A 12,176-nucleotide genomic window follows, 5' to 3' on the forward strand; every position below is an offset into this window, starting at 1 on the left:
GGGGGGGGGGGGGGGGGGGGACAAGCAATATTACTAGTTTCTTATATAGCCTTTCTTTCTTTATTTTTTTTTTAAGATTTTATTTATTTAAGAGAGAAAGAACAAGTGGGGGGGAGGGAAGGACAGAGGGAGAGGGAGAAGCAGACTCCCCGCTGAACAGGGAGCCCCATGAGGGGCTCAATCCCAGGACCTGGAGATCATGACCTGAGCTGAAGGCAGACACTTAACTGACTGAGCCACCCAGGTGCCCCCATAGCCTTTCTTTAAAAAGTAGAACAGGGGTGCCTGGGTAGCTCAGTCAGTTAAGTGTCCGACTCCAGATTTCAGCTCAGGTCATGATCTCAGGGTTGTGAGATCTAGCCTTGTGTCAGACTCTGAGCTGGGCACAGAGCTTGCATAAGATTTTCTCTCTCACTCTTCCTTTGCCCCTCCCCCCCTTAAAAAATGTAGAACAAAATGAATGCTGTTTTTAAAAATCTATGTGAAGCAAAACTTGCAGCACCACTAATCATTAATACAGTATATATTTTGTCCAGTGCCTTCCATTTATCTTTAATATCCTAGGGGAAGAAAAATCTATGACTATCCAGTTGGTACTTACACCAGCTCATCAGCCCTTTGGCTTTTATTTTGAAGTGTGCTCTTATCTCTAGACTCTGGCAAGTACTCATGAAGTTTGTTCACCAGGAAATAGAAAAGGTCACTAGTCTGTGAAAGCAAGCAGGAAAGAAGATGGTTATTAGGTATCAGGTGGTAAAACTCTATCTTTACATAATAAAAATATGAAGAAATTATTTATTCTCTGGGGACGAAGTAAATCATAATATCTCTCATTAATAATAGCATGACCCAAATTGAAAACACTTTTTACTTACAACCAGGAGACCACTGTTCTGGGGAACAGAGCCAGAGCTAAAGCCTAGGGGGTGAGACTAAGAGATGCCCAGTAGGCTCGGCTCTACCATTAATATTGAAGACGCTCCAGAAGTAGGCATAGAATCTCAGGCAAATCAGTCAGTTACCTGGGAATATATATTAAATGGAGGCCACTAAAATTCCTGCCTTTCCAAAGTAATTTGGCCTTTGTGAGGATACAATGAATAATGGCTAGAAAAGCACTTTTTAAAAAGGTTTGCTAACCTACAAACAAAGACACTGCACTGGCATAGCCTAATGAAGACAGTGAAGAATGATACTAATAATTCTGTTAATACAGTGGAATGTCTATTGACGTCTCTGACAAAATAAACACTGGCATAAGAGTGCACCAGTTTTTTTGGTGCTTCTGTGCAGTCTCATGAGATAAATCGAGCATGAAATAATCACTGGCCCATGGAATCAGGCAAGTTGGTACTAATGAGAAAGATAATGTAATTGCTTCTCTTTTCTTTTCCTCTCTTACTCATTTTTTTCCCCAGGACTTTGGTTTACTAGTGACAAATTAGACCCTTTGTTCAGACAGGTATTATGTGTACCTTTATTTAGGTGATAGGGCATGAGAAGAGGCTGAGGATGGCAGGTGGAGAGAGGGACAAGAGGAGAAGGAGCAGGGTGTATGCCAGGCCCTCTGAGAAGAGCTGCCGTTTTCCAGGACCCTGGTAAATGAGCACAGTGTGGTGGCTTTATACACTAACTCTGAGTCCATGTCCCAGCTCTGCCACTGGTTAGCTGTATGAAACCTGGCAAGTTATTTATACACTCTGTGACTCATTTGATGTCTAAAATGGAATTAATGTCACCTGATGGGGTTGAAATAAGATCGTTTCTGTAAAGCCTCAACGGTGCTCAGTGCATCATAAGTGCTTAATAAATGTTTCAGTTATTATTGTGATCTCCCACCTGCTCACTAGTTCAGGAACTTTTATTCTTAAAGTATCTTCCACCAACCTGCAACAACATTGAGAAATCTCAAAACTATTATGCCAAAGGAAGCCAGCACAAAAGGGTACATAGTGTACATTTCCGGGTAAGTGGAATCCTAGGTCAGGTAAAACTAATCTATAGTGACAGAATGCACAGTGATTGCTCAGGGCCATGGATGGAGGAAACTGCCTGCCAAAGGGTATGAGGTAGCCTTTTGGGGTGATAGAAATGTTCGAAATCCTGATTCGGGTGGTGGTTATAGAGATACATACATTTGTTAAAACTCTTTAAACCGAGCCCTTGAAACAAGTGCATTTTATTATATGTAAATTATATCCCAATAATTTCTCCAAAGAATATATACATATGGCCAATAAGCACATAAAAAATACTCAGCATCACTAATCATCAGGGAAATGCTAATCAATACTCCAAAAAATCAGAAAATAACAAGTGTTGACAAGGATGTGAGAAAACTAGAACCTGTGTGCATTGTTGATAGGAATGTACGATGGTACAGCTGCTAGGGAAAACAGTATGGTGGCTCCTCTGAAAATAAGAAATAATAGAATTACCACAGGATTCAGCAGTCCCACTTCTAGGTACACTCCCAGAAGAATTGAAAGCAAGGTCTCCCAAATTTCACAATGGTAATGTTCACAATAGCTCAACTGTGGAAGCAACCCAAGTATCCATCAGTGGAAACTGGATAAGCAAAATGTGGTCTTTACATACAATGGAATATCATTCATCCTTAAGAAAGAAACAAATGTTGACATATGCTACAACACTGAGGAACCTGGAAGACATGCTAAGTGAAATAAGCCAGTGATAAAAAGACCAATACTGAGTGATTCTACTTACGTGAGATATTTAGAGACTAAACTCATAGAGGCAGAAAGAAGAATGGTGTTGCCAGGGGCTGGGGAAAAGGGTGAATGGGGAGTTATTGTTCAATGAGTATAGTTTCAGTTTTGCAAGATGAAAAGAGTTCTGGAGATGGTTGCACAACAGTACAGCTTACCTACTTCATACCACTGGACCGTACACTTAAAAATGGTTAAAAATGGTGAACTTTATATTACGTGTATTTTACTGCAATAAAATAAAATTGTTGAATTAAAAAAGGACCTTGGAAAAACATAAAGCATTAGGAGGGAACATGAATGGAGAACTCTTTCATTCACTCATTCATTCACTGAACATGTAACTACTGATTGCATCTGTATAGCGGATGCTAATGCTAGGTAGTGATACTGCCTTGAGCAAAGCAGACAAACAGACATGCTATCTGTACTCCTAAAGCATATAGTTTAGTCAACCTACCAAAAAATGTTCTCATAATTTAAAATGTACTTGTAAGAAAATTGTAAAAAAAAAAAAAAAGAGAGAGAGAGAGATTACCTAAAAGAAAGTATACCCCATACAGATTATTTCAAAATGGAAAATTGTGTATATGCATTTATAATACATACTACATTTATATACAATTACATATATTTGTAAGATTTTATTTATATGAACTTATTATATGTATAATTTTCCATCATTTTACCCAGGAACCAAAAATTAGAGATGCCTCTAATCTCCCCACCCCAGTGCAGGTTCCTAAGGAAGCTTTACACAACCTCATGTTCTCCAGGGAGCCCAGCACAAAGTTGGAAAACCACTGCTTAGTCATAAAGCTGTGATAACTGTTTAAAGAAAAAAGCTCGAGGGGTGCCTGGGTGGCTCAGTAAGTTAAGCGTCTGACTCTGGATCTCAATTTAGGACTTGATCTCAGGGTTGTGAGTTCAAGCCCCACCTTGGGCTCCACACTGGGCGTGGAGCCTACTTAATAAAAAGAAAAAGAAAAGAAAAAAGCTCTTAGAAGAAGATAAAAATGTTGACTTTTGTTAGTTACATATGTTAACTCTGTATAAATGAATATGAGACTAGATTGTGGTTATAGATTAGAGAGAACATAAGGCTACCGGGTCTTGGTGGCATGATGGTGGGCAGGGGACCAAGACCATGTGTGGAAAAACCACAAATAGGAGACTGCCCATATGCCTTTTACTTTCCTCTCTCTTCATTTTGGCCTCTCTTTTTTTTTTTTAAACTCTTTTTTTTTTTTTTAGGAAGCTCCACGTCCAACGTGGGGCTCGAACTCACGACCCTAAGATCAGGAGTCACATGCTCTACCAGCTAAGCCAGCCAGGTGACCCTTGGCCTCTCAATTTTGACAACTGAATTAGAGGATCTATTTTAGTCCATCTAAGGACATTACATTAAAGAACAGCTGCAATGCTTTGAATTAAGCAACGCCACATGAATGTTTTATTCGTAGTCTTCTTTTTTTTTCACTTTTTTACTTAGATAAATTTATTTTAAAAGACATCTTTCTTTAAACATTTTTTAATTCAGTTAATTAACATAATGTATTATTGGCTTCAGAGGTAGAGGTCAGTGATTTATCAGTCTTATATAACACCCAGTGCTCATTACATCACATGCCCTCCTTAATGTCCATCACCCAGTGACCCCATCCCTCCACCCTCCTCCCCTCCAGCAATCCTCAGTTTGTTTCCTATTCCTAGATTTCCGATCAGGTTAATTTTTCACAAGAGAATAAACTTTCAGTTCAGTATGAATTGATTATGGGGCCTGGTATAAACATTGCATTGCATTAGGCCTTAGAATACAAAGATGAGTAAGACACACGCTTGTCCTGAAGAAGCTTATGGAATATAATGGTAAATAAGAATATGCCAGTGACTATAGTGAAAAGGAGAATGTCTGCGCTAATCTTGATAGTATCTTACTTATGCTCGCTTTTCTAATGCCTATTCCCATGCCTGGCACAGAACAGGCATGCAGTAAATATTTGTTGAATTATTAAAGAGAATGTGCTATGAGAAATGCCATAGAACTGCATTGTCCAGTAGGTTTCCACTGGCTGCACAGTGCTATTTAAATTTAAATTGGTTGAACGGAATAAAATTTAAATTTCACTTCCTTAGTCACTGGCCACATTCAATGTGGCTACTGGCTACTTTATCAAACAGCACAGATTAAAGAACATCAAAGAAAGTTCTGCCATAACAGATCAGAAAGAGGAAGTTTCCAACGTTCCCCATGGAGGATGACAGGAAAAGCAGAAGAGCAGCGTTTGAGCTGAGCCTTGAAGAATGAATGGGTAGGGATTTAACAGGAGAAAATGGAAGGAGTAGCCCAGAGATGGTGAACAGCAGGGGAAATTTCACGGGAAGGGCTGGAAGGGACAGGGTGTTCAAGTCATCCCACATGGCTGGAGATTTTAGAGGAAGGAGGTGAAAACGATGACGTGTGGGTTGAGTGGGTTAGGCCTAGCGTCATTCTCTTTCTGTACATCTGTCTTTTGCTCCACAGCCAAGGCCACCTGCATCAGGCCCATTTTAGAATTAGAGACACTTAATCGGCCTCCAGACCAACACTCTGGTTTTGAACATCAACACCCTTTTGCCTCGTCTAACCTGTAGGAGGTACCTCAGTTCTCCTACCTAGCCATCTGCTTCAAACCCAGTCCCCTGATGGTGTCCAGTTTATCTAACTGGACTTCTCTGGGTCCTGTGGGATGTCCCTTGCCAGTCCCCTGTCACCTGCTAGATTTATTCTTGACAACCTTTATATCCTTGTCACCTCCCCAACCCCACATTCCATGAAGGCCCTATTGCCAAACTCTCAACAATCACATCTTCCTGGTGCCAGCTGTGCAGACATTTGGGTGTAATCCACCCACATGCTGGAATGCCCTGCTGTTTCATTTTGCACTCTGTGTAGAGATCGCTCTCACCCTTGAGCACTGTGCCTTCCCTGGGACCATCTACAGCTAGATTAGTTCGCCCAGTGCCTGCCCTGTGTAGATGTTGGCCCCTTTCTGAAACCCCTTCCCTGCTAAAATAAAGGCCGTACCTGTCCAAACTTGGGATCTGTGACAGTGGTCATTAGTGGAGAGCCTTAAATGCCAAAGCCAAAGTGTTTGTACTTAGTAGGGAGAGCCATCAGAAGTTTTTGAGCCAGCGAGGTCATACAATCAGTGATAAACTGATGCTATGTGGGGGATGGACTGGAGAGGAATGTTTGGGTGGGACATAACACCAGTTTCCTTAGCCTTTCCACATGAACTCCATTTCCATGTTCATAATCATTTTGGGTGTCATTTTGATGCCTGTCCCTAGATTCTCCACAGTCCTCTGAAGTGTTGGACTCAAAACCTGAATATTCTATTCCTAACAGCGTATATCCAGTATAAGCATTTAGACTGTAGCGGAACACATGTTTCAATGTTATGGGATATTTGACATACTATTCCGTGTAGCTAATATGCCCTCTAACTAGGGTGATCAACCATCCCAATTTGCTTGGGACAGTCCTAGGTTTTGTACTGAGAGTCCCATATCCTGCGAACTTCCTCAGTCCTAGGCAAACTGGGACAATTGGTCACCCAAGTCTGGGCAAGCCCACAAGGTTGGTCATCCTACATGAGAAGCATTTAGAATCTAAGAAATGGCCATGACTGTCTTGCATGTTTGGGGAAGCTGTGCACTTTACAGCTGCTCAATAAAAGGTTGCCAACTATAAGACCACTGGCCAGAATTAGGATACAATATATAGCCATCAACATGGGCTCAATCCAAGGCAAGGCTCACCCCCTCACTTAGGCCTCATTAGCACCACACCAGTACTCACTGGGGCTTCTGAATCCTTTCCCCTGGAACTGAAAGTGAAACTAAGTAACTCTTACAGAGTAAGTCTGTAACTTGCTGAGTGAGGCCTAGGTTGCTTTGACTCCCCAGGAATCACCTTTTTAAAAGTAACAGTCCTGGGGCGCCTGGGTGGCACAGCGGTTAAGCGTCTGCCTCCGGCTCAGGGCGTGATCCCGGCGTTATGGGATCGAGCCCCACATCAGGCTCCTCTGCTATGAGCCTGCTTCTTCCTCTCCCACTCCCCTGCTTGTGTTCCCTCTCTCGCTGGCTGTCTCTATCTCTGTCGAATAAATAAATAAATAAAATCTTAAAAAAAAAAAAGTAACAGTCCTACATTCAGTTATCATATGATCTCACTGATATGTGGACTTTGAGAAACAAGGCAGAGAATCATAGGGGAAGAGAGGAAAAAATTGAAACAAGATGAAACCAGAGAGGGAGACAAACCTTGAGAGACTCTTAATCTCAGGAAACAAACTGAGGGTTGCTGGAGCGGAGGGGGTGGGGGTTGGGGTGGCTGGGTGATGGACACTGGGGAGTGTATATGTTGTGGTGAGCGCTGTGTGTTGTGAAGACTGATGAATCACAGACCTGTACCCCCTGAAACAAATAATACATTATATGTTAATAAAGAAAAAAATAACAGTCCTACCCTCAAAAGTCATCTTTTTTCATTATATTTTTATTGTAGGGATACCTGAAGGTAAAACTTCTTGAAATCTACTTTTCCATCTCAATGTCTGTACTCATACATCTTGCATGCCAGAAGCTTCCCTTCTTATTATCTCTCTTTGACTTGCCAACCCAACCCATGTAAGGTACCGTCTTTTTGCTACCATTGTCCTCTTTCCCCATCTCCCCTGCAACACACATAACACATTATTGATTACATCACAACATTTCAAGTACCGAGTCATGATTGCATTAAATATAGTCAACATTTTAAAATACAGCCTCCAGGGACGCCTGGGTGGCTCAGTCGTTAAGTGTCTGTCTGCGTTTGGCTTAGGTCATGATCCCAGGGTCCTGGGATCGAGCCCTGCATGGGATCGAGCCCTGCACCGGGCTCGCTGCTCAGCGGGAAGTCTGCTTCTCCCTCTCCCACTCCCCCTGCTGGTGTTCCCTCTCTCGCTGTGTTTCTCTCTGCAAATAAATAAAATCCTTTAAATAAATACATACATACAATAAAATAAAATAAAATAAAATAAAATAAAATAAATAAAATTAAATTAAATTAAATAAATAAAATAAATACAGCCTCCATTAGGGCTCCTGGGTGGCTCAGTCAGTTGAGAGTCTTGACTCTTGATTTCAACTTTGGGCTCCACGCTCAGTGGGGAGTCTGTCGGAGGATTCTCTCTCTCCCTCTCCTTCTCCCTCTGCCCTCGTCCCCCACTTCCACATACTATCTCTCAAATAAAATAAAATAAAATACAGCCTCCAAATACAAGACATTTGTTTCTATTTTACTTTATGCTTGATTATACTGCATTTGATAAACAGGTGGAACAAGTTTCAAAGATTAAAAATAAAACAAAACACCTACTTTCCAGAAAAGTCGTTTCAGAATGAAGTTTTTCTGGGCTGCTACTTTAAGTTCCGTAATTAAGCAAAGTATCTTCCTTAAAGTATTTTCTTTAAGAAAAAGTTCAGATTTAAGTTGACTGAAGTGCTTAATTTTCTCCTCAGATCTACAGAAACACAAGAAAAAATTTCCATGTAAAAAATGATAAGAAACAGCAATTGAGGAATAACAACAATTAATGACAGGTTTGTAAAACTTTGTTACTAATGGAATTTTGATATAGTTTTGTGCTTCTAGCTTTATTACTCATTAGTAATGAAACTTACTTTCCCTAGATTGAACTATTTATTACTCTCAGACATACTTTCCCCATGTGCCTTTACTCAAGCTGTATCCACCACATCAGGAATACTCTCAGTGTCCCTAGGAGACTGTTGTCCTCTTTCATAGCCCAGCTCACAGTTTGTTCACACACCGTAATTTACCATACTGCATAAACCATATATGATATTATTTGCTTCATATTTTTTCTTTAAATCAACTCACTTTTTGTGTGTGTGTTGCGAAGTTTATAAGGTTTTATTTATTTATTTATTTATTTATTTGAGAGAGAGAACAAGCATACACGCACACACCTGGGAGGGAAGGGCAGAGGGAGAGGGAGAGAATCTCAAGCAGACTCCACACTGAGCACAGAGCCCGACCAGGGGCTCGATCTCATGACCCTGAGATCAGGACCAGAGCTGAAACCAAGTCAGACGGACGCATCACCGACTGAGCCCCCCAGGCACCCTGAGAAGTTTCTTTATAAAGAAAACTTTGTCAGGGAGAACCAGTATCATATGCCATAAATAGCAGGTAACTGTAAAAACAGCATGAAAGCATCACAAGCTCTAAGTTGATGCACACATTCCAAGCCTGAGGCCTCTCTCTGACAGAAAGGGAGATAAGCATGTGTTAGAGAGCTGCCATTTTTGGCACCAACCATTGAGACTGGACTAGTTGGAAGAGGAATTACTTTTCCACTATGGAATTCAAAGTTATTTCCTGCCATGTCAGGGTACCAAATGGATTCATCTCTTGTCACTGACCCGTGTGTGTTCCATGGTTCAGGAAAAGCTGGCTTTGCTGAAAAGAGGAATACCTGCCCCTTAAAGCTTTCCCTAATCCCACCATGAATAGGGAACCTCTCCCATAGCACTTTTTCCACACTTCTTATGTATCACACTAATCCTATTTTGCCCCATTGTCGTGATCTGTGTACCTGTCCTGGGCACTTTTCATGGACTAGCTCATTCAGTCCCACTAAGGGGGAAGAGCTGGGAATTACTGTTGCATTTATAGGATGTTAGAGAGGTTAAGTAACCTGTCCACGTTCATACTGGCTGGCTCAGTCGGTACAGTGAATGCCTCTTGATCTCAGAGTCGTGAGTTCAAGCTCCATGTTGGGTGTGGAGCTTACTTTTTTAAAAAAAAAAGGAAAAAGAAAGAAAAGAAGGGTGTGAAGTAATGGTAGAAGAGGCATCTCATGTTCTGTGTAGGTTGATGGAAACTTCCTAGAGTTTCTGACTTGAATTAAAAATATTTTTACCACCTACTCCATAAATCTTGATACCAACCATTTATCCCAATACTACTACATGGAATCTTGGCTCCTGCCCACTACCTCCCCCGTTTAAAAAAAAAAAAAAAATCTAAGACATTCTCTATTGAATCAATGAGCCCCTCTTATTTTTTTTTTTTAAGATTTTATTTATTTATTTGCCAGGGAGAGAGAGAGAGCAGAAGCAGTGGCAGGCAGAGGGAGCAGCAGCTGCCCTCTGAGCAAGGAGCCCGATGCGGGACTGGATCCCAGGCTCCGGGGATCATCACCTGAGGTGTGAGGGCAGACGCTTAACCAACTGAGCCACCCAGGCACCTCTATGAGCCTTTTGTATTGACAAAAACATTAACACTTCCCAAAAAACAGTGTCTTTTCTCATGGAGACCTTGGAAGAGAAATGATCATCAAGAATTCAGTGATAGAAGTCACAGAGGCAGGGAGCGCCTGGGGGCTCAGTTGGTTTTTCGTCTGCCTTGGCTCAGGTCATGATCCCAGGGTTCTGGCCTCGAATCCCCCTGCTCAAACACTAGCCTGCTTCTCCCTTTCTCTCTGCCCCTCCCCCCAATTCATGCGCTCGCTCTCTCACACTCTGCTCTCTCACATAAGTAAACAAAACCTTAAAAAAAAAAAAAGTCACAGGGGCAGAAGAACATGATTATAAGGTCAGACAGGCTGATGAGAGTTCTAGATGCCTCTATTCAGCTGAGTAATTACCATAGGCAAGTTACCTGGTCTGTCTGTGCCTCAATTTCCTCATCTGTAAAACGGGTAGGCTGATAGTATCTATCCCATTGTTTTCATACGTTAGTCTGTACTTAGCACACACTAAGTCTAAATAAAATAAGAATGAGCTTTGAGATCCCACTTCCCAATACATCCACTTCTAATTATAATCACATTTCATTTAAAAAATAACTATAAAATTCCTCTATTCTCGGAGAACTGCCAAAATAGCAGGAATGTAGTTTTCACAAACTAATGAGCTTAGAAAAGCACAAGCTCAGAAAGAATACCAGCAGAACTACTTTCAAACTGACTTTCTTATTTTTACCATTAGTCAGCAATTTGCTGCGATCCATACAGAAGCAGTTTTATCTTGTGGCACCTATGATAAGAACTGCAATACCAAACTTTTCTTTCAGAAAAACCAAAATGGGGGTGCCTGGGTGGCTTAGTGGGTTAAGGGTCTGATTTCAGCTTAGGTCAAGGTCTTACTGCCTGGGGGATGGGCTCCGAGCTCAGCAGGGAGTCTGCTTGTCCCTCTGCCCCTCCCCCCCAATAAATAAATAAAATCTTTTTTTTAATTAAATAAATAAATAAACAAAACAAATTTCATAAGAAAAAGCACACTAATCTCCTTATACTAAAAATCAATTCATATATGAATTGAAGTTTCACATACATCCTAAATATAATTTTTTTAATGATTTATTATATTATGTTAGTAATTTAGATTCAGGAGTCTGTATTTCTATATAGTTGCAGTTTCTTTGACCATTCGGAGAATATTTCTTTTTACATAGATGATAAACTTTATTTGACTAAATAATAAAAAGTCTAGTGCCAGAAGACTCCATTATTCAATTTTGGAATAAGGGGAAATTTTTCATTAATTTTAATGGATTTTTTATATTTTCATCAGCTAGAAAACATAAATTCACCCAGATAGTATGGCAAGAAGGATTCTTGATCTAATGATAAGCTCTATTTTTCCTGTATTTTTTCATTTTTCTGGATATTCTATATAAATAATATATCTGTGTAATGCTCTACAGCTGGAAAGGCTTATCATAGATTATCTCAAAAGCACTGTGTATGTGTTATAGTGGTCCCTATACATCCATGTGAGGTTACAGAACTCACATTTGTGACAGAGTTCTAATTTGAAAACCCAAAGAGTATTAACTCCCTTTAAACTGAATGTACCTTGCAGGCAGAGAACTGTCTTGTATGTCTTATACATATTACCACATTCCTCACAGTGCATTTTAAATCACTGCATTTTAAATATATTGCCTTCAGGAATTAACTTTGCAAGAAATATGCTTCTCCTGAGTCAAGATGGTGGTAGAACTCTCCTTCTGACCTTCAAGGACAAATTTCAAGTCACACATATACAAAGTTAAAGCCTATTTTATTATCCAGTTAGTTTTAAAATCACTTTAAATAAGCACTGAAGTTAAAACTGGTACCTTTTTAAAGGTAAACATATGAAAACATATAGAAATTCTTTTTTTAAAACATGTAGAAATTCTAAGCTATCTGTATTACCATCTTTTAAAAAAAAGAAATCACAAACATTGTTATTTAACCCCTAAATATCTCAGAACATATCTCAAAATAAAACAAACATTTTCTTACAAAACATCATTATCACATCCAACAAAATTATCAATAATTCTTTGGTATTGGGTAATACCCAGTCCCTACTCAAATGTCCTCTATTGTCTTAAAAATG

At 40.2% G+C, this 12,176-nt stretch overlaps 1 protein-coding gene and 1 long non-coding RNA gene across 7 annotated transcripts in view; one reads left to right on the forward strand and one right to left on the reverse strand.

The window, feature by feature from the left end:
- The window catches only part of LOC117796483, a 72,949-nt gene that overhangs the window by 46,665 nt on the left and 14,108 nt on the right, over positions 1-12,176 (forward strand). For both annotated transcript variants that reach the window (XR_004621034.1, XR_004621033.1), the window contains exon 3: positions 8,280-8,360. This is a non-coding gene — a long non-coding RNA (uncharacterized LOC117796483). The remainder of the gene's footprint in view (positions 1-8,279; positions 8,361-12,176) is intronic.
- The window catches only part of C15H12orf56 (chromosome 15 C12orf56 homolog), an 82,159-nt gene that overhangs the window by 21,796 nt on the left and 48,187 nt on the right, over positions 1-12,176 (reverse strand). For 4 of the 5 annotated variants that reach the window (XM_034644469.1, XM_034644468.1, XM_034644467.1 and 1 more), the window contains exons 6-8: positions 8,137-8,281; positions 2,439-2,534; positions 602-708 (exon numbers count right to left, since the gene is read on the reverse strand). In XM_034644469.1, the coding sequence (XP_034500360.1) occupies positions 602-708; positions 2,439-2,534; positions 8,137-8,281 (348 nt within the window). The remainder of the gene's footprint in view (positions 1-601; positions 709-2,438; positions 2,535-8,136; positions 8,282-12,176) is intronic. The other variant, XM_002920050.4, reaches the window with a different exon arrangement.

Source organism: Ailuropoda melanoleuca, chromosome 15 (assembly GCF_002007445.2).
Source record: "Ailuropoda melanoleuca isolate Jingjing chromosome 15, ASM200744v2, whole genome shotgun sequence".
In the NCBI taxonomy this organism is placed as follows: domain Eukaryota; kingdom Metazoa; phylum Chordata; class Mammalia; order Carnivora; family Ursidae; genus Ailuropoda; species Ailuropoda melanoleuca.